General features: G+C 39.9%; 1 protein-coding gene across 8 annotated transcripts in view; it reads left to right on the forward strand.

Annotated features, from left to right (window-relative positions):
* Window positions 1–23,426, forward strand: part of PBRM1 (polybromo 1) — a 242,852-nt gene that overhangs the window by 122,341 nt on the left and 97,085 nt on the right. For 6 of the 8 annotated variants that reach the window (XM_030207669.1, XM_030207663.1, XM_030207664.1 and 3 more), the window contains exons 18-21: window positions 8,507–8,718; window positions 12,332–12,517; window positions 16,094–16,251; window positions 17,040–17,306. In XM_030207669.1, the coding sequence (XP_030063529.1) occupies window positions 8,507–8,718; window positions 12,332–12,517; window positions 16,094–16,251; window positions 17,040–17,306 (823 nt within the window). The remainder of the gene's footprint in view (window positions 1–8,506; window positions 8,719–12,331; window positions 12,518–16,093; window positions 16,252–17,039; window positions 17,307–23,426) is intronic. The other 2 variants (XM_030207661.1, XM_030207666.1) reach the window with 1 other exon arrangement.

Below are 23,426 nucleotides of genomic sequence, written 5' to 3' on the forward strand. Positions count from 1 at the left end.
TTGACTATCCCCTTCATCTTGATATGGGGCATATCAAACGCAGGAAAACCGAACAGCAGGTAAACTGCCAGAGAATGCCAACCAGCTAAATGCTGCCATTTTAACTCCACCCCTTAGATCCTAATACTTTCAAAAATGTTGTTGTGTAAATAATGATGATATAGCAATTCAATGATGTTTAATCAGACAGGAGACACTCCTAGCTGCGTAAACCCCGCTCAGCCATCCCTGGATATTCAGCGGCACTTAACCACATATTGTCCCCTCTGTGACCACTGTGGCATTGTCCAAAGAGGTCCGTGGGAGACGTTGAGGAGGAACTGGCAGTTATGGAAGCACTGGCTATATTAGTGCCTAGGACTGCAGAAAAGACTGTCCTATGTTTGTTCGCTTAGCTATGTAGATGCCAACATTGAATATGGACTGATATCTGCATAACTTCCAGGTTATTGGTTGACCGAAATATTTAATGCTAGTTTCCATTGGCCCTGACAATGAATGTCTGGGTTAAATTTAGACCATGGTAGTCAGCAGCTCTAAAACCATGGGCTGAATATTGGGGTGGGGAGGGGGATGTTGCATATTGCAAACTTGATTTATTTAGTTGATGATTCAGTATTGCTCCTTGTTTAAAAGTTGAATTGAATATTATTTATTTTATTTATTTAAATTTTGTTCACACCTTTTTCAGTAGTAGCTCAAGGTGAGTTACTTTCAGGTACACTGTGTATTTCCCTGTCCCTGGAGGACTCACAATCTAAGTTTGTTCCTGAGGCAATGGAGGGTTAAGTGACTTGCCCAAGATCACAAGGAGCAGCAGTGGGATTTGAACCGGGCACCTCTAAATGTCAAGACCAGTACTCTAATCAGTAGGCCACTCCTTTAGTCCATATTGTTTTTTTATTAGATTGATAGTCACAAATTGAGTTGAAGCCTTAAGAATTGGTGCTACTATTCAAAAGTTTCAAACTTGTGTTAATTCATCCCATTTTTTTAAAGTTAGGGTTTATTTACTACCTTTTTGAAGGAATTCACCTAAGGTGGTGTACAGTAAGAATAAATCAAACATGAGCAATAGACAATTAATGGTAAAAATATTCAAATAATACAAAGTATGGCATAGTGTACTACTTACAATGTCAACACAATACGTAATAGAGCATTGTAATTGACAGTGTAAAGTATAAGCAAAGATGGAACATATAGATTGGTAAGAAGAGTTAGAAAATAAGGTGACTATTTAAAGAAAGTTGCACATGAAGTCAGAGAGATGGTTAACATATAGATAGGTAAGAGAGTTAGAAAGTAAGGTGACTAATTTAAAGAAAGGTGCACATGAGGTCAGAAAGATTGTTAAATATTATCTCAACTAGGGTAGGAGTGGATAAACATACTCTGCTGTAGTATGTGCAGCCCTTGTCACTCCTTGTGTGTGTGAGACTAACAAGTTAGTTACTTCTTCTTCCATTAAAGGCCTGGATGAAGAGTCAAGCTTTCACCTGCTTCCTGAAGTAGAAATAGTCTTTTGTTAAGCGGAGCCTTTCAGGGAGTACATTCCAGAGTGTGGGGGCTACTCTGGAGAAGGCTCGCTTGCGGTTATCACATTGTGTGTAGTCTTTTGTGTGTGCTATTTGTTTTGTGTATGAGCTTTTATTTTTTGGGGGGGTATACGGTTGTTTCAGAGAACTGAAAATAGTTTGAAAGAGGGATTATCATGTAAGGGACTGGACAGTTTGTCACTAGTTATACAGCTGTTCAGAGGGAACTCTGAAAAGGAAGTGAGCTCATGGTAATGTCAGGAAATGTTGTGCTTTTGAGTGTCCTGAGCATTCTGGGACATTATAGTATATGAGTACTTAAGTATTGCCACACTGGGACAGACCAAAGGTCCATCAAGCCCAGCATCCTGTTTCCAACAGTGGCCAATCCAGGTCGCAAATACCTGGCAAGATCCCCCCCAAAAAGTTCAATATATTTTATGCTTCTTATCCCAGAAATAAGCAGTGAATTTTCCCCAAGTCATTTTAATAACGGTCTATGGACCTTTCCTTTAGGAAGCCATCCAAACCTTTTTTTAAACCCCGCTAAGCTAACTGCCTTTACCACATTCTCTGGCAACAAATTCCAGAGTTTAATTACACGTTGAGTGGAGAAAAAATGTCTCTTATTTGTTTTAAATTTACTACTTTGTAGCTTCATCACATGCCCCCTAGTATTTTTGGAAAGAGTAAACAAACGATTCACATCTACCCGTTCCATTCCATTCATTATTTTATAGACCTCTATCATATCTCCCCTCATCCATCTTTTCTCCAAGCTAAAGAGCCCTAGCCACTTCAGCTTTTCCTCATAGGGAAGTCGTCCCATCCCCTTTATCATTTTCATCACCCTTCTCTTCACCTTTTCTAATTCCACTATATCTTTTTTGAGATGCAATGACCAGAATTGAACACAGTATTCGAGGTGCATGGAGTGATACAAGGGCATTATAACGTTGTCATTTTTGTTTTCCATTCTTTTCCTAATAATACTTAACATTCTATTTGCTTTCTTAGCCGCTGCAGCACTGAGCAGAGGGGTTCAAGTGAGGAATTAGCTAAGATTCTGAACACAGGTGAAGGGAGTCGAATACCTGTAACCATTCTAGAGGTGCTGTATAATGAAACAAAAGATAGACAGTTGGTAGAAACAAGAGCAACGTGGATGCAGTGGAGCTTAATTGTCAGGAATGCCAAAACCCTAAAGTGATGTAGGGACTTTATAGAATGCTGATATGGATTTTATAAAGTATTTAAGGAATAGAAGATGGCAGGTTCAAGCCCTAGGCTGTCATTTGTACTTTTTGGGGTTAGGCTAATTGAGAGAGGGAAGTTTAATACCTGTGGGAAAGGCAGCCTTGATTTATTTGGATAGGGTTTGTCTATGAAAGGTCACAGTTAGAGTCCATGGTAAGACATTCAGCTAGCAGACTAGCACATATCTCCTATCCAGGTATTTAAGAGAGACACATTAGGAGTCACCAACCAGGAAAGGGATCTAGGCGTCATCGTTGATGATACGTTGAATCCCTGTGCTCAGTGTGCGGCAGCATTGGCTAAGAAAGCAAATAGAATGTTAGGTATTATTAAGAAAGGAAGGCTTACTTGTGGGTATCACATCATGTGATGTCTTTTGGAGAGGGTGTGGTTAGGGATAGTCCTTGGGGGAGGATCTTAGTGACCTTGGATGTGTGCAGAGGGAAATCCTGTTCTTAGGAACTCTGGGCCATTTCCTTTATTGTAGTATCATCTGCCTCAAACCCATACCCACCTGCTTCAGGAAGAAGGTCAATCTCCTCCTGCAGTCTAGCCACTTCTACAGGAAAAGGATCAAGGCTTTTCTAGGTGTTTTCTGACACTCAAGAAGATGGGGCTTATACCCTATCTTGGGATCTCAGTCTTTTCTCTCAAAGAGAAATTCTGAATGAACACTCTTCTCTCCAACTCCCTTACCTGAAAATAGACTGGTTGTGCACACTGGATCTCAAAGATGCATATATGTATAGTCTGGGGTTCATCATCAATTTTCAAAAGTCAACCATGTAACCTATAAACAAGATTTCATTTCTAGGTGTGATTCTGAATGCTGTGCAAGCAAAAGCTTTACTAACATCAGACAAAATGCAGTCCCTGATGCTTCATATCCACAATGTTCAGATGTCTATGACTGTTGCGGCCAAAGCCTATTTACAAATGTTGGATCACACAGCTGCTGCTGTCATGTGGTCCTATTGTTACAAGAAATGATTTACTTGGGGGAAAGAGCTCTAGAGCACTCGCTACTTTATATAATTTAAGAGCAGGTGCTGTATTTATAAGTTTTAGGATATGAATTTCTCCACCAATCACCAAAGGTGATAATTGCAATATTGCAATAAATTAAATAAATTAAGTATATATATATATATATATATATATCACTGTTGAAATGCAGTATTCTGTACTGCAAGATTTGAAAGCATGTACTCAGAGCATGGCACTAAGTTTAAAGGTGTCCATGCACTATCAGTATAACTTTAAAAGATACCATATACTCAGAACAAAAGAGACCGTATTTTTAGCTTCAAAAAGGTTGATTTAATATACAAATCATGTAAATAATATTGCAAACCAAATGAGAGGTAGGTCTTACAGATCTTTACAGACAATCTGTACTTAAGTAAGGTAGCAAATCTAGATCAAAAGTTATAACTTACAGGAGAGTCTTTGTCACAGAGCTGAGTGATGAGCACATGGTCAGGACAGGAGCAGGGCTTCTGCAGTGAGTGGATCTGAGTTGCTTGCAGCTGGAGAGAGTATCTGAATCTTGGGGAAACAGCTTTTGCTTTTATATCTTGCAAGCTGCAGGAGGATATGATCACAGAATCCCAGCACCTGCTTCCTGGTTTGTACTGGATAACTTGCAAGGCATTATGGTTATTGTAGTCTGTTCACATGATCTGCAGATGTCCTGGCATCCATTTGTCTGATAGTTGATGGGAGGGGCAGGTATACCTCTGATGACAGGCAAATGTTTTGTTTATGCTTTTTCTCTGAGTTCTTTGTTTTCAATGGGGTCTCCAGACTTTCTGTCTCTTGGGTCTTTGGCTTTCGGAGATGTCTAGATGGAGTATTCAGGTACCCACCTTAGTCAAGCTTTTGTTAGGTGGAAGGGCAGAGGAAGCTTATATATCTCTCTTTTGTCTTTAAGTGTTTGTAATTGACAATCCGTGCTATCAAAAGTCCCCAGGAGAAAGGGAGGGGGAGAAGAGGGGCTTGAAATGAAACTATTTTCTCTGCTGTAGTTTAAAACTGTATTTTTCCAGCAAAATATCATGCTACATATTTCAATAATAAACTGATACCATTACACTATTTGCCCATCTGAAGAAGAGAGCCTCAGCGGGATCTCAAGTTCTAGTGAAATCAGCATATCTAGTCTTTGTCTATACACATTACTTCTTATGAACTCCAGAAGGAAACTCTGTTTAGCATGATTCAGTACTACGGCTATGTTCTTAGTGAATTTAAGGGACCGAGATGATACCTCGCATACCCTGGTTGCCATTGTATGTGCAAAACTAATCTTATGTATAAGCAAATGTACTAATGGAAGAGTAAAATTCAACTTAACACATTACTAAAAATATTTTGCTATAAAATTGAGAGAAGACCCCATTTAAATCTAATCATTAGTAAATAAATGAGCCTCAACTGCCCAGGGAAAGTCGTTCACTTTTATTCTTAGAAACCTGGGCTCTATCATCGGCTCCTGTAGTAAGCCTCAAAAATAGCAGTGGAAAACAACTCCCCTATAAGGAGAAAAAAACCACTACTGAAAAAAGCAGCCACACACAGTGTAGAAATAACTACCAACTTATGGTGCCTTCTCAGCTCAATTTTCTATATGATACAAAAATCAGTTCCATAAGAAAGAGCTACGCTAGCCAAGAAAAAACTTCACTTTTGTGACAGTCATTCCTTTTGACAAGAAGTGCAAATGTTTCAGTTTCCATGTCCAAAATCGTGCTGAAAAGGCTGCTAAAAACACGACTCCATTACCCCAACAAGGGTCTCCTTTGTTTCGCTAAGCCGCTTCAGAAGGAGGAACTTCACAACAATGTTGAACCAAGGAAGGGTTTGCTGAGATGTTAGAAAACATTGCTTCAAGGCATCTAAGTGAGTTGGTCAAAAGGTAATTTTTGAAAGGATAATAAATTTGCAGATAACCCTGTTATGCCTCCTCGCTCATACCTTATCTCTGTCTTTTTCCCTATTTAAAAATAAGAAATAGGGGGGGAGATAAAAACAGACTATTAAACAGTGTGACAAACAGTTTTTTTTATCTACAAATGTTTCATGTTTTTAAGTTACTTTGTATCACAAATTGGCTTTTAGAGGCATATGAAACAACTTTTTAAAAATTCTGCAGATGTAGTACATAATTACCACAGAAAGATCTGTCCTTGAGAAGCTAAAGAGAACTAGTAACCTTAATTACAGCTATATAAAATCAATTATCTGTAACAGCTGAAGGATAGATTCCTGATCTGTCCTAGTTGTTATAATAAACAGTTTGAAGCAATTTCTCTTTGTGTCAAATTTGGAACTATATACTTCAGGAAACCAAAAAGGCGTATTCTTACCATTTTTCATACTGGTGTATTTACCATGATTGCATTTCAGCTCATGTCCTTCTGTGCCAAGAGTGGTACATAATATAAACAGCTTTCAAGATACAGATCATTGTTCTTATCCATGTCCCTCTTTCTCTTTAAGTAATCAACCTAAGCCATCAACAGTTAGCAGGATTGACTTGCACAATTCCAACTTGGTTTTCTTCTGCATTCTATACTAATGACTGACTAGTCAGTCTGTACCATGCTTTATCAAAGAGCAGTCTGCAAAATTAAATCACCCAAAGGGATTCGGCAGCAGCCTGAAAAGCAATTGATGAAATAAAAATGAGATCTTTGCACAGGCAAAATTTGACTACAAGAAATCACAGGAGGGCAGTAACTTTTTAAAAATATGGTACTGCTTTTCTGTATAACAGAATTTTAGCTGTAAAAAATCATACTAGAATTTGAAAATTTATCAATAGATATTTATTGCATTAAAGATGTAATTCACACGGTCATATAAATTGAAGCCTAAGATCATCTATTAGATATAGAGCCCTGCTGTTTCTTAGATTAATTGTACATTGTGGTCTGTGCAGTTCTAAACAAGCTGGTAACATTCCAGATTCAAATAATTTCAATTTCTGGTCACACCAAATTGATGGCTATCTATCTATCTATCTATCTATCTATCTATCTATCTATCTATCTATCTATCTATCTATCTATCTATCTATCTATCTATCTATCTATCTATCTATCTATCTATCTATCTATCTATCTATCTATCTATCTATCTATCTATCTATCTATCATCTATCCTCCCTCCAGCCAACCAACCAACCAACCAACCATAAAGGTGGATATTATTGTACTCTTAAGCTCTAAAGGCATGTGCAATGAGGAACTATTATTCCTGACCAGTAACATGACGTTTGCCTTCAACAACTACTTTTGAAGTGTGGTTGTAATTCTACTAAAACAATAAACTCTGGTCGTTGAACTTAACAGCAAGGCCTGGTGAATATTTTAGCTTTTATATTTTGCAAAAGGAACTTCCCTGACCCAGGACAGGGAGGTCATCCTGAACAGATGGTGACTGAGACTCGGCTTGGTTCACAGCTTCATTCTGTAACCACTACAGTGTAGGTATCCTACAGATTATTTTCCTGTTCCACTAAAGGCTAACTGCATTGTTTATTAACTGTGTGTTCTGTTACCTGTCTTCTGCACTTTTAATTTGATCTAACTGGGGTATTTTACATTTCAGATCTCCATGGCAAATATATATCCGTAGTACTAAGGGGCCAGTTCTATAAATGGGCACGTCCTTTTTGGTGCCGCGATGCTCTGTGGTGAGAGCCTATTCTATAATCGTATCTGGGTGCTCAGATTCCGTTACAAAATACTACTGTAACCTGGCATCAGTATGACTTACATTTAAGCACCTGCAGCAGTGTTGTAGCCAAGGGTGGGCCGAGGCCCACCCAGTAGCAACACGCCTATGATGTGGCTGGCAGGTATCCCCAAGCCCCACCAGCTGAAAACTCTCAACAACTGTCCCTCCTGCATACCTTGTAAATAGCAGATCTTCACCTGCAGCGACTGATACATACTGCTCGCACCGGCCTCACAGCCTTCCCTCTGATGTATTCCTGGAAACAGGAAGTTGCATCAGGAGTTGCTTCTTGCTGCCAGTGAAAATCTGCTATTTAAAATCTATGCAGGGGAGGGGGGATGTTTGAGAGACCATATGGCATGCAGGCGGGAGAGGGAGAGACCAAATCACTTGTGGGACAAGGCAGGGTTCTTCTGCCCACCCATCTTGGGCCCAGGCCCACCCAAAATTGGGTGTCTGGCTACGCCCCTGGCCTGCAGTTACACCAGCTGTAGATCTGGTGTGATTGCAAGTGACAGGTAACCATGCAATTACAATATTCTGTAAATAGAAGGCCCATCCATGCTCTACCCATGTTAACACCTCCTTTTATTTACACTCTATGCCAGTGTTTCCCAAGTCTGGTCCTGGAGTACCCCTTGCCAGTCAGGTTTTCAGGATATCCACAATGAATTTGCATGAAAGAGATTTGTATATAATGGCAGCAGTGTATGCAAATCAAGTTCATTCATATTCTTTGTGGATATCCTGAAAACCTGACTGGCAAGGGGTACTCCAGGACTAGGCTTGAGAAACACTGTTCTGTGCCACTTGTATGTGCGCTTAGTCGCTTTGCTTCCATTGACGTGCCTAAGTGTATACCTACCTGCGAAAGTGTTGGCATTCTTTATGTTTACACATTCAAGAGGTGTGCAAATGTCCTTCACCTGTATGTCCTCATATGTTTGTGTTTGAACTTATCCTTGCAGAACGGACTCAGAGATATATGAGGATGCTGTGGAGCTTCAGCAGTTCTTCATTAAAATTCGTGATGAGCTCGCCAAAAATGGGGAGATTCTGCTTTCACCAGCACTCAGCTACACCACCAAGCACCTCCACAATGATGTAGAAAAGGAGAAGAAGGAAAAGTTGCCTAAGGAGATAGAAGAAGATAAACTGAAGAGAGAGGAGGAGAAAAAAGGTACATTATTTATACTGCAAAAATTAAGCAGTATGAATGATAAAACCAAAATACCTCCCAAAAACATCATAATCCAAAACAATTCTCATGATCAGGCTATTTAATTATGATTGAGAACAATGCTCAAAATCTGAGTACTTAAAATCCCCCTGTTTTCTTTTAATATTTTTCCTCATTTGTGCTAGAGGAAAAGTGATTTTGAGGTACACCTGAGGGGGGGAATTGAGAGAGCTTCCAACTGCACCCCTAATAACATGCAGCCTAATTTTTATGTATCAACGGTTTTTATTTGATAACAAATCAGAGCATACAACTTCATCCTAACTCAACAGATACACAGCATTGTTTATAGTCATCAAACTTTTAACATTTTTACCCCTCCCCCCTCAGCTGTGCATAATATTTAACCTTTTTATTGATAACTCTATCCAACCGGTACATTTAAACCCTGTACCATAACTCTGGCATGAACTGCAAACAAGCAAAACCACAGCAACCCCCCTCACTTAGTAGATTACACAAACCGCCGAGCTGATCTTCCACCCCCAGATACTTTTATTCCCTCCATACTATTACTGGAGGCGATCAGATCAAAACAAAATTTACTATATACTTCAAAATACATGACAATCGCCCATTGACCATCTGAACAGCATTGATTTCTTTGCATCATTAACATGCAGCCTAATTTTTATAAACACAAATTACATTTTAAATCATACATTCACTAAACAATGAATAGGAACTAAAAGAAAACCACAGTCAGCTAGGAAGTGACACAGCAGTAAAGAACTGATTCCTGTTCTGAAGCCCACAAAATTAAGGACCAGGAGAAGAAAAGACCTATATCAAGGCATTTAAATAAATGTCTCCCAGTATGTGAGGTTTCAATGTTTATTACCCATATAGGAAAACATATTCCCCTCTCGTAGAACTCGCAGCCCTCATCTGTCCAAGCAGTAAACCAAACTATGGCCACTTAATATCTAAGAATGCTCTTAACTAGGTAGGTTCATAAAAACACATATTTTAACACCTTGATATCTTAAGTATCTATTTATAAGGAAACTGAATTGAAAAAAACTGCCCCGGTGCTGAAGCCTCAGTGTGCATCTCCAAAACCACCTTCATTCTGGTCTATTTCTCATGAGACAGGATAAGAAAGCAAATAGAATGTTAGGAATTATTAGGAAAGGGATGTAAAACAAAAATGAGAATGTTATAATACCTTTGTATCGCTCCATGGTATCAAATGCACCTCAAATACGATGTGTAATTCTGGTCACTGCATCTCAAAAAAAGATACAACAGAATTAGAAAAAATACAGAGAAGGGTGACAAAAATGAGAAAGGGGATGGGATAACTTTCTTATGAGGAAAGGCTAAAGCAGCTAGGGCTCTTCAGCTTGGAAAACAGATGGCTGAAGCGAAATATGGTAGAGGTCTATAAATTCCTTGTTATGAATACCAGACCAGTCCAGAATAATGGGTTATGTCCATCCACCAGCGGAAGGAGATAGAGAAAATAGCTCCAAGTACTTCGCCCTTTAAGAATATCGTGCAGCCTGGAATGCTTAGTATTTTCTCTGTCTCCTAGCGGATGGTGGACAGATTTGCACCTCTTCTTGGTGATGGCTGGGTGACAGTTGAGAAAAAGGTGTGCTGCTAATCCTTTTTGGATTCCTTTAGATGATACTCAGTGCTCCTGGGTCCCTCATCTGCCAGCTAGGGTATACTTAGTACTACAGGGTTCCTCTCCTCCCCTATCGTGCCTGAGGCCTTTGAGGCTCAGCGGACTTATGTGGCAACCTACAGGCTTGTATTAGCTCCTGCTAAGCAGGTATGGATGTTTCTTTTGGCATATTCCATCTCCTTTGAACCACTCTCAGCAACACCCATTAAATTCCTCACCGGCATGATGTCGGTGCATCAGGGAGCTGCAAGCTCTAGTGGATTACCCACTATACACCTTCCTGATGAACGACTGAGCCATCCTTAAGACTCATCCTAAGTATACCCAGTATAGTCTCTGTCTTCCATTTGAACCAAGTCTTTGTACTGTCCACACTCACTCAGAGCTGTACACGTCCTCAGAGCTGTGCAGCCTACATTCTTTGAACTGGGTGTGGACCCTCTGCACCTATGTCAAGTGGAAGAAGCATTCCCTGTTAATCTTCCAACTGTTTATATAATAAGACCCCACTTGACTGAGGCACCTGGTCTCCAAACGTACATTGTCACTCTGGATCGTTCAATGTGTATCCTTCACTTATCAAAAAGTGGGATTGCAACAGCCAGTTGGTGCCCATGCACACCAACTTTGGGCTCTCGCCACCACTTTAGCCCACCTGCACTCCACACCCTTGGAGGACATTTGCGACGCAGCCATCTGGTCATCCATCCACACTTTCACCAAACAGTATTACCTTGATCTGGCTGTACGGACATCCAACTCATTCAGTTACACCAGACTGACCTTCTGTACAGTCATTATAACCACATTAAAATGTGGCCACTCTAAAGCTTCACTACTCTAACAAGAGTTTCCTGTTCTGCCCTACAGAAACTTTAGGCATCTTGTGCATGGTCATGCAGTTTGCTGTAGTCATCACACAGATGAAATTCAGCTACTTACTTTGTGTTAGTTAATCACCACACTCAGAATGAGTCTGATGTTTGAGTATTGCATGTCTTCCTATTTGATATTGAGTGTCCTCCAGTTTGATATTTGTGTTCTACTGTTTTCATCATTACTATGGACTACGTTGGTCCTTGTTTCCTGTGGGGTCCACCAATAAAATTGTTCTGATTATTTTCACTTCTTGAATCACCTGGGTGGGCTGGACTATCCTACCTCAGCACTTCAGTGGATATAAGAACCAAAACCACAGGGACACCTAGCCGCTCTTAATGTCCCTTGGCTCAGGAGTCTCCTATTTGTGGCTGACGCATTTTGCTTGTCCTAGGAGAAAGTGGAGTTACCTGTAATGGGAGTTCTCCATAGACAGCAGTATAAGTCAATCCCATAACCCAACTACTTCCACCTCCCCGCTTTGGATGATCCATCCCTTACTAGGGATTGATTGAGGCAGAAAGTAGGATTTCCTCACAGGGATGGCAACTGCACATGCTCACATAGATATTTTTAAAAAATCTCTCTGAGCTATTGGAGAGCATATCCTTCTAATGGGAGCTGTCAGAAGACAATCACATACATGTGGCTGATTTTATCCTGCTGTCCATGGAGAACTCTTGTTAAAGTAAGTACTCCACTATCACAGTGGGATCAGATCTCTGATTATCATCGCTGTGAGTCGCATGACACCCAGTATTGTTTTCAATATTTTGAGAGCTCTGATGCTCAAAGATACGCTTTGCTCAGCGCAGAACGAGTTGCATAATCCATCACTGTGAATCCATGACATTTCCAAAGTTACAAAGAGAAACAGTAATGGCCAAGATGAGATTTAAGTAAGTTGATTCCCAATTCTAAAATGTAAGCACTGGATCATTGTTGTTTTTTTGACTAGCAATTGTACTGGTGTTTGCGTAGGAAAAAATATTGCTTTCTTTTAAAAGTTTCACATTTTTATACTTTCTGTGTCGGAATAAGAAGCTGAAAAGAGTGAAGACATTGTTGGAAGTTCAGGTCATGCAGGATTGCATCGCACCTACAGTCAAGACTGCAGCTTTAAGAACAGCATGTACAGAGTTGGAGATTATGTCTATGTGGAACCTGCAGAACCCAACCTGCAGCCTCATATAGTCTGCATTGAAAGACTGTGGGAAGATTCTGCTGGTGAGTGCCTTACAATCATGTGGGAACTCAAGGCTGTGTTTTCTGTGTTCTTTATGAAATGCTCATGGCATGTTAAAAAGCATATGGAAGAAATTCATCCAATTAGGCACACAAAAGAGACAGATTAAGCATTGTATGGTAGGATAATATTGTATTTTCTTATGTAATAGATGCAAAGCTGATCAGTTTTAACATCAAGATAAATAAGACCATTGATTATAAGAACTATTGAGTGGAACTCCATTCAAGCATTTTTGGGAAGAGATATGTGATATATAAAAAAAACCTCTCAGATTTTATTTCTACGCATCCAGTTTCTCCTTTTTGGGCAGCCAGCTTTGGAACGCTATACCCAGACCAATCCGATTAATAAACGACTTCTTGCCCTTTAGAAAAATGCTGAAAGCTCATCTCTTTAAGCAGGCCTACCCTAATGCCCCAACCTAATCTCTCTAACTTCCACCCCCAATTCTGTTCTGACTTAAATACCAACCTCCCATCCTTCTCTTTCCATCTCTCCTTAATTTTATCCCTCCTTACCCTTTCTCCCAAATTACACTATCCTATCCTGTCTACCCTCTTTTATCCTAGTCATATATTATCTAGCTCAACTTATCATACACTGCTAAGCCCAAGTTTACATTGTTTTACTACTATTTTATTAAAATGCTATTAACTTTGTATTTCAAATTACTATGTAAGCCGCATTGAGCCTGCATTATGTGGGAAAGCGCGGGGTACAAATGTAATAATAATAATAATATTTGTGCTTTATTGTATTTATAAACATGTAACATCACAAAACAACATCATTCCCCAAAAACAATCCACGTAATACATTAAGACTCCCTCCCTTGGCCCTCTTTCCCACTGGATTTTGTTCCTTTGATTTTGTATATATTTTTTTTTTTTTACTTTTTATTCCAAAGGTGTTAAACATGTTGTTAAATTGTTCTTCATGTACTCTTACAGAAGTAAACACATACAGTGCTATGACTGGCTGATGCATTTATAATATAGAATTCTAGGAGTCAATATTCAGCCAGTGGTGGTGAGGTTTTTTTTAGCTGCCGCTGGCATTATTCCCAGATATTCAAGGCCAGGCCATGTCTGGGCATTGGCATTGAATATCTGTGGTCATGAGGCCGGCTATCTCTTCTGCAGTTACTGCATAAGCGACACTGCATGAAGATAGAACTGACTTTTATGTGGTCCAATTTGAGGCATATTTTCAAAGCACTTAGCCTTCCAAAGTTCCATAGAAACCTATGGAACTTTGGAAGGCTAAGTGCTTTGAAAATATGCCTCAAATTTGTCTGCTAAATTGCTGACTCCGCCCCAAGAATAGCTGGCTTTGAGTTTGCTGCTGTATCAACTGAGAGCCCCACACAAGCGATTTAACAGACCAGGAGCCATTTCTGGCTGGTTAAATCACTTTGAATATCAACCCCTTAATATCGTTACCTATTTTTAACATAGCAGTTTATATATTTTCTTCTGCTGTCCTTCCTGGAATTCACATCATTGTGTTCATTGCTGAGATTTGTATATTACCTGTTTGCATTTTACTTTAGTTAAAGAAAATACAACTTGAATTTGTCCAAAATATTTTCTTTTCAGAAGCACAGAGATACTTTTTAGTTATACTGCAATAGAGACTTGTGGGACAGTAAAATGCAACATAAAGTTCTCTTTAAGTTCTAAGTTTCTGAATCTTCTCAAACTAGTGAAGAAATGTATTTCTGAATCTTCAAAGAGAGTTTTTGACGATGGGAAAATCTGCTACTAAGATATAGTTTACTCAGCAATTGTAATCATACAATATTCACACATTTCCAAAAACAGGATTTATTTTGTTTTTGTGCCCCACCTTAGAGGAGACAATGGGGCCCTTTTACTAGGAGGTGAGAGGCTGATGGAACATACAGGGAGAGGGAACTTTGTGACAAAGTGGTGGCCGTAGCCAGAAGGATGCTAGGCTGCATAGAGAGGGGCATAATCAGCAGAAAAAAAGGGGGTGTTGATGCCCCTGTACAAGTTGTTGGTGAGGCCACGCCTGGAGTATTTTGTTCAGTTTTGGAGGCCATATCTTTCTAAGGATGTAAAAAGACTTGAAACAGTCCAGAGGAAAGCAACAAAAATGGTATAGGGCTTGTGAGAAAAGACTGGAATACTTGAATATGTATACTCTAGAGGAAGAAGGAACAGGGGAGATATGATATAGATGTTTAAGTACTTGAAATGTATTAATATAGAAATAACTCTTTCCCAGAGAAAGGGAAATGGTAAAACTAGAGGACATGAACTGAGGTTGTGGGGTGGTAGACTCTAAAGTATTGTCAGGAAATTCTTTTTCACAATGAGGGAGGTCAGTGCCTGGAGTGTCCTCCCAAGGGAGATGGTAGAGACAAAAGCTGTGATGGAATTCAAAAAGGTGTGGGATGAACACAGAGGATGTGTAATTAGAAAATGGATGGTATTTAAAAAAAAAACAACTTAAATGGCTGCATGTGTGTGGATGTGTTGAGTGGCACTTAGATGACGACTCCAGCTGTGAAGAACTAAGGCCAGTTTTAGGCAGACTTCTACAGTGTGTGTCCCGTATATGACAATCCTGTTTAGGATAGGCTGGAAAGGGCTTCAACAGCAACTTCAGTAGCTGAAACATGACGACAGTGCCAGACAGACTTTTACTGTCTGTGTCCCACAAATGACACAGATAGATTAGGATAGGCTGGAGTGGGCTTCGATGGCAACTCCAGTAGTTGGAACGTAAGTACAGTGCCAGGCAGACTTCTGCGGTCTATATCCCAGAAATGTCAAAGAAAGACCATGATCAAGTATTTTATAACACATTCATTTTTGGTTTAATGATGAATTGATAAAATAAGTGTGACTGTTAGGTGTTTACCTGCCTTCATTTCTTATGTTTTATTTATTTATCGCATTTGTATCCCACATTTTCCCACCGTGTGGCAGGTTCAATGTGGCTTACATATTGCTAAAAAGGCGGTTACAAAATTTAGATTTGTGGAAGTCTAGTACATAATACAGAAGTACAATAAACGGTTAGGTTGATAAATTAGCATATTGTGAGAGAGTTTAATATTATTGTTTTCCATTTCTGAACTTTTCGTGATGTAAGGTGGTGTGGGATTAGGTAAATCCAGGAGGGAAAGACTTCTTGAAAAGATGTGTTTTCAGGTTTTTTTCTGAATTGTAGGTAGTTTTCTGTAAGTGTCAGGTCTTTGGGTAGTGAGTTCCAAAGTTGTGTGCCTATAAACAAGAGACATGTTACTGTGTCACTTTGAGAATCGTACTTTAAAAGCAGGTGTTCTTTCGTTTACACTGATGAAAGTACCAAACACCAGGCTCCTTTTGAATTCCCTTTTCAGAACCAGTACTAGGCACCTGTATAAAGGCGGGTATTAATTTCAGTAAAGCTCTTAAGAAAAGGGTTATTTATTTTTCTTGGTGTAGTGACAAGTTAACTTTGATTAAGAAGGTTCAAATTGAATTAAAAAAATTTTGGTTTATCTTCAACTCAGCTAGTAATTTTCCAAATATTTTATTTAGGTGAGAAATGGTTGTATGGTTGTTGGTTTTATCGGCCAAATGAAACATTTCACCTTGCAACACGGAAGTTCCTGGAAAAAGAAGTGTTTAAAAGTGACTATTACAATAAAATTCCTGTTAGCAAAATTCTTGGAAAATGCGTTGTTATGTTTGTTAAGGTAAGTACATTAAGTCATGCATCCTTATTTTATATTGTACTCATTCTCTACTATAGACCCTAGGCTTCAGTTATGACAACTTTCCCCCACTACGGTGACTTGAGATTATTCTTGAGATTTAATCAAGAATATCCTACCCCTTATGTTCATGTGTGTTTTCCGTGATGGAGATTGTGTATTTTGTAGAGATAATATGTTTGGCTCTTGGGACAGGGCCAGTTGTTACTGGCAGAAATCATACTTAATCTTTGAAAGAAACAGTCCTTTCAATCATCTGTCAACAGAGCAAATTTATTAACCTACCATTTCTCACCGGATTTTCTAAGTAATCTTTTCATTACCTTTCTATTACATTAGGGTTTTATAAGTGTAATATACACGTGTGTTTGCCTTTATAAAATAGGCTTCCAGAGCTAGCCTCAGTAGTGCGCAAATGCTGTCATACAAAGTTTAGTTGCCCTAAGGTGGGTACAGGTATGTGCATGTAGTCTGTGCAAGTATGCACATACCTCCCAACTATGTACAGATGTTCCCCTTAGGAATGTCAATGCAACAGTCACACAAAAGTACACATGCTGTGAAAAGCATGCATAATTATAAATGTGTATACACTCATACACTCGTTTTCTGCATGTGAGTAGTAATGTACTGGAAGTTTAATGTTTCATATTACGTCTGTTTTTTCCCACTGCAATGCTGGATGTTAACATATTAAAATATAATAACAAATTGGATGCCCTGCACAGAAAAGGCTGTTTCTTTAAATAACGTTTTTCTTTTTCAAACAGGAGTATTTTAAACTATGCCCAGAAAATTTCCGAGATGAAGATGTTTATGTTTGTGAGTCTCGTTATTCTGCTAAAGCCAAGTCCTTCAAAAAGATTAAGCTCTGGACAATGCCCATCAGTTTGGTAAGGTTTGTTCCCCGGGACATGCCTTTGCCAGTGGTCCGTGTTGCTTCAGTATTTGCTAATAAAAACAAGGTGGAGGATGAGAAAACTACTGAAACGTTAGAAGACAGCAAAGTGGAGGATGTTACGCTTAGCCTTGAAAAGGTATGCAAGACAGTATGACTTTAATGTTTACAAAACTATTGTACTGGCTAAAAAAGGAAGGCTTTTCAAGAAAAATTATATGGGGCTGCGTAATGTCATAGAACACTGTATAATTTTATATATGTTTTTCAGTGACTTGGAGGCATATTTTCAAAGCACTTAGCCTTCCAAAGTTCCATAGGTTTCTATGGAACTTTGGAAGGCTAAGTGCTTTGAAAATATGCCTCTTGGTATCATACCTAACTCTTTACATTTCGTAACAGGGTTGAGCAACTCCTGATTGCTAAATCAAAAACTGGACTGATTTTGAAAACGTCCACAGTGAATTTTCATGTGATATACCTGTATTTGCGTAGCTCGGTGCTAATTAAAAAAAAAAAACTGGACTGCTTTGCCTATTTTGGTTATTCTGTCAAGCAGAACAGTTTCTGGTTCCTGTTTATATAATTAAATCAGGACAGGTCTCCCTCATCCAGTAGCATGTTATGACAACACTGCAATATGCTTAGGCCCAAATTAACTAAACTCCTCGTAGTTACCTCTTATCTTACCAATCCCCATTACTGCTCACCGATTTTTAAAAAGCCAGGCATGCACGAAAGAAATTGCATGCATATGAGCTGCTTGCTGTTAGCTCATTTGCATGTGATTTTTTCCATAGCAGGGGTTGGGGGGGGGGGGGCTAGTTGGTTAGCTGAGCATTCGCAGAACAGCCAGTTGCTGAGCATGGCTGCTCTGCGCATGCCACAGACGGCTTTTATACATATAGACAAGCTGCGTGTATAAAAGCCTTTTTATCTTTTGGGGTTTTTTGTTTTTGTTTTCCACTCTTTCTCCCGGTGCGCCGGCGCTGATCTGGTCTCTCCTGGGATCACCCATCATCTTCTCGCTCCTCCGAGGAAGGGAGCCTCCCAGCGTCCCTGATTGTAGGTGCACTTCTGCTGGGCCAGCTTCAGTGCAGCCTCTGCAGGTTCCCCTTGCATCGCTGTTTCTATGTCCTGCACAAGTCTCATATGCTCCCAGCTGGGCTCCTGAGCCCACACCCCAGGCCCGCGAGATCGGGATCTCTCCTCTTTCCTACCTCTTCTCTCTGCACTGGCTGCCCCGACACCACAGAAAACTTTTTCTGTTAGGAGCTGGCACTTCCGCTTTCGAGCCTGTTCTTTTTTTTCTTTCTGCTTTTGGATCATCGGGCCACCCCCTCCAGAAAAACCAACAGAGAAAGGGAGGGCTAGGTGGGGCTTTGTGCTAGGCTTGAAGCACTGCAAGCAGGCAGTTCAGCTAGAGACCGTATCTTCAAAGCTCTGACAGGCTGGATTCTTCCCTCCACCCCTTCCCTCCACTGTTTCAGCTGTCATTCTAGGGAGTACCGGCAGCTCCTGACCACCCGTTAAATTTTTCATGGTAAAGGTAGGAGCTGCTTCTGTGCATCACTGGGAAAACAACTGTGCATCACTTTGCATGCACATTTGTATAGTAATTAGCTCATTATAATAGCTTTGCATACAATTTTCGTTAGCTGCTATCATGAAAGTAGAAGAACTTGGAGAAACCTTTTGTGTATGTCTCGCTTTACTCCTTGCTTGCTAAACCGGCTAGAACCAGTGTAAAAACCACACTGGCTCATTAGGTTTTATGAATCTGGGCCTTAGTGAAAATATTGGCTGTTATGGTCTAGCAGAAATCTTCTAAGCTTTCAACCACATGCTGAAAACCAGTGACTGAAACCTTATTGATGGTTACCACTAGGATTATATCACACTGCCTCTGTGAAGACTTGCTAGTCATGTAATAAATTATTTATGAAAATCACATGTTAAAGTTTACACAGACTTTTTTCAGGCCAGCTAAACAGCCACAATAGCTGCTTATTACTGTAAATATCAGTTTACAATTGATGCAAATGTTTTTTCTCCTCTCCTGATTTCTACTATTATCGAAAATCTGAATGGTTTCTGATCTTTAAACAAAACATAATATTAGACTGAGGCAACCTGAGTAAACACAACACAGTTTTTAAATTCTTACTTCATTTTATGTAAGGAACAAAGTTATCCAACACTCATATCACTCGTGTGGAAAAAGTAACTGCCCCGTAAGTTTAATAATTGGTTGCACCACCTTTAGCAACAATAATTGCAACCAACTGCTTCCTATAATTTGATATCAGTCTTTCACATTCTTGTTGGAGGAACCTTAGCCCTCTCTTCGTTGCAAAACTTTTTTAATTCAGACAGATATTTAGGTTTTTGTGCATGAACTGCTCGTTTTAGGACCTGCCACAACATCTTTATTTGGTTCGACTTTAAAGTTTTGGATTGGTATGGTCAATTTTGTTTCTTCTCAGCCATTCAGATGTAGACTTGCTTTTATGTTTGGATTCATTCTCTTTCTGCATAACTCGATTATACATCAGGTTTAGCTCAGGGACAGTTGACCAGGTACTCTCCTTAAGAAGTTTCTGGTACAATGCTGAGTTTATGGTTCCTTCAATAATGGCAAGTTTTCCAGGACCTGAGTTAGCAAAGCATCTTCACACCATCATGCTACTACCATCGTATTTGACTGTTGGTATAATGTTCTTACTGTGAAATGTTATATTTGATTAATGCTAAACATATTTATTAAGGCTGCATTTCATTTAACATTTATTAAAGGCATTCAGTTTATTTATTTCCCACCGCAGCTACTTGTGACTCTGGGCAAGTCACTTAACCTTCCATTGCCCCGAGTACAAGATAAGTATCTGTACATTATATGTTGACCGCTTTGATTGTGACCTCAGAATGGTGGTATATCATATCCCATACCTGTTCCCTTCCCTAAAGGACCGTTAATCTCCTTCCTTTCCACCCCCAGATCCAGCATCTTTCTCTTTATCAACCTTCACTCCCTCTCCTCTTCCCCCAGGTCCATTATCTCTCTTTCCTGAGGCCCATTATCTCTCTCTCTCTCTCTCTCTCTCTCTCTCTCTCTCTCTCTCTCTCTCTCTCTCTCACCTCCACCTCCACCCCTATGAGCAGCAATAGAAACTTCTCTTGGCTTCTCATAGCTTCCTTCAGTGACCCCTCCATTTCTGCTTGCGGGCCTGCAGCTCACACTTCTCCCCCGCTGCTGTCTGTGGCCTACTCTGAAGCTTTCCCTCTGGCCCATTCCACCTCCTCTGATATAATTTCATATTTCTGCCTGGACGGGACAGGTCAGAGGGAAAGCTTTGGCCCTGGCAGCATATGTGCAATGCTGTCACGGCAAAGATCAACACAAGACCACCTTTAAGGTAGACTGGCGCAGGGGGGTGAGTGATGTTGAATTGCGGGTGGGGGGGAATGATGTTGGATTGCACCGAGGACAGCAGTTGGGAGTGGAAGGGAGCAGAAGTGATGTTTGAAGGAGACAGGATACACTGCAATTTGATTAGCTGTTTTTAATCGCAATTAATGATTTAGGGGTCCTTTTACTAAGGTGTGCTAAATGATAGATGCCCATTATATACCTATAGGCATCCTATCATACAACATGCGCCAAATCCATTAGCGTGCCTTAGTAAAAGGACCCCTTAATGCATTAATTGCAGAGTTAACTACGATTAAAGTACAGCCCTACCAAAGAGTTCCACTTTTGACTCCTCTGTCCATAGAACGGTATTCCAGAAGCTTTAATGATCATCCAGGTTTGTTTTTGCAAGTGTGAGACAAGCAGTGATGATACTCTTGGATAGCAGCAATTTCTGCCTTGCTACTCTCCCATGAACCCTATTTTTGTCCAGTCTTTCTTCTTAATACTGCATGAGTGCTTACAATAGCTGAGGCTAAAAAGGCCATCAGTAATCTGGATGTTCTTCTGGGATGTTTTTGGGTGAGTTGTTGCTATGCCCTTGGGGTAATTTTGGCAGGCTAACAAATCCTGAGAAGATTATCACTGTTCCACGTGGTCTTCGTTTGGAAAAAAATGACTCTCACTGGTTCAATGGAGTCCCAAAGCTTTTGAAATAGCTTTGCAACCCTTTCCAGACTGATATGTAAACAACTTGTTTTTTCATCTTTTCTGGAATTTCCTTTGATCATTATCATTATTTATTTATTTATTGCATTTGTACCCCACATTTTCCCACCTATTTGCAGGTTCAATGTGGCTTACATAATACTGTCAAAGGCTTTTGCCCAGTCGGTTGATAACAAATACAGGTTGTATAGAGATCGAATGAGGTATATGTGGAGGATCGGAAGGGATGAAGATTGCGTGATGTCCGGTACGATCATTAGTCATGTTGTGTTCCTGGGTGAAGAGGTTTACGTGGGGTCATTGGGATAGGCCTTTTTGAAGAGGTTGGTTTTTAGTGATTTCCTGAAGTTCAGGTGGTCATGGATTGTTTTCATTGCTTTTGGGAGGCCATTCCATAATTGTTCGCTTATGTAGGAGAAGCCGGATGCTTGAGTTGTTTTGTATTTGTCCTTTGCAATTTGGGTAATGTAGGTTTAGGTATGATCTTGACGATCCAGCTCTGTTTCTTATTGGTAGATGTATAAGGTCTATCATTTATCCTGGGACTACGCCGTATATAATTTTATGGACTAAAGTGCAGATTTTGAAGATGATCCATTCTTTGATTGGGAGCCAGTGCAGCTTTTCTCGAAGGGGTTTTGCACTTTCGAATCGTGTATTGCTGAATGTCAATCTGGCTGCTGTATTTTGGGCGGTCTGGAGTTTTTTTTTGAGTTCTTTGCATCCCGCGTAGATTCCGTTGCAATAGTCTGCATGACTTAGGACTATTGATTGTATTAGGTTTCGAAAGGTTTCTCTTGGGAAGAAAGGCTTTAGTCGTTTGAGCTTGCACATTGAATAGAACGTTTTCTTTATTACAGAGTTTACCTGGCTCTCGAGAGTAAGGTTGCGGTCGAGAGTGACGCCGAGTATTTTCAAGCTGTCTGAGGTAGGGAGGGTGTGTCTTGGGGCATTTATGGTTGTGGGTTTGTACTTGTTGTGTTGGGAGGATAGGATGAGGCAGTGTGTTTTTTCAGTGTGCAGTTTCAGTTGGAATGAGTTTGCCCAGGAGTCCATGATGTTCAGGCCATCATTGGTTTTATTGGTTATTTCTGTCAAGTCTTGTCTGAAGGGAATGTAGATTGTAACGTCGTCTGCGTAAATGAACTGGTTAAGGCCTCGATTGGATAAGGACTGTGCCAGTGGAATCATCATCACGTTGAAGAGTATTGGTGATCCTTGAGGTACTCCGCAGACAGCTTTCCACAGTGGTGATATGTTTGAGTTTGATATTACTTGATAAGGTTTTATTTTTTGTTACAGTTGTACTCCGCGCTTTCCCACTCATAGCAGGTTCAATGCGGCTTACATATTATATACAGGTACTTATTTGTATCTGGGGCAATGGAGGGTTAAGTGACTTGCCCAGTCACAAGGAGCTGCCCGTGCCTGCAGTGGGAATCGAACCCAGTTCCCCAGGACCAAAGTCCACCACACTAACCACTAGGCCACTCCTCCAAATTGTTCTGGTGGGTAAGTAAGTTCTGGTAGTAAGTAAAGAGGCAGTTACTTTTTCACATGGGTGGTACAAGTGTTCAGCAACTGTGTTCCTTAAATAACTGAGGTAATCATTTAAAAATTGTGCTGCATCTTTACTCTGGTTCCTTTTTGTCTAATATTACATTTTGTTTAAAGATCAGAAACTATTCAGTGTGACATATGCATTAATAGGGGAAATCAGGAGTGGAGGAAAACGTTTTTATATTGATTTACAAGTTTACATGGTTCAAAAACATTATAAATATTTAACAGACTTTACAAATAATGACAGTATTGTGCAGGGTAAAAATATCAATCCTTAAATTCTGTCTACATTCTGGACTTAGTAGAACTGCCAGCAGACACATAATCTCCAATTTTTGGCAATTAAAAAGAATCCCTTTCCTTTTCCTGTTTATAATGCTGTTGCGGTTTTCTAGTGTAACTGATCTTGCAGGGACAGAGCAAGTGGTGAATTGGCTAATACATCATTCTAAAAGCAATTCTGCTGGGAGCAAGATGTGACCTTTAAATTCATGGAAACCTTCCCTAAAGTGAATCAATAGTGGGGTTGATGTTACTTGAGTTTTACTGCTGTAT

Source organism: Microcaecilia unicolor, chromosome 6 (genome assembly GCF_901765095.1).
Source record: "Microcaecilia unicolor chromosome 6, aMicUni1.1, whole genome shotgun sequence".
Lineage (NCBI taxonomy): Eukaryota > Metazoa > Chordata > Amphibia > Gymnophiona > Siphonopidae > Microcaecilia > Microcaecilia unicolor.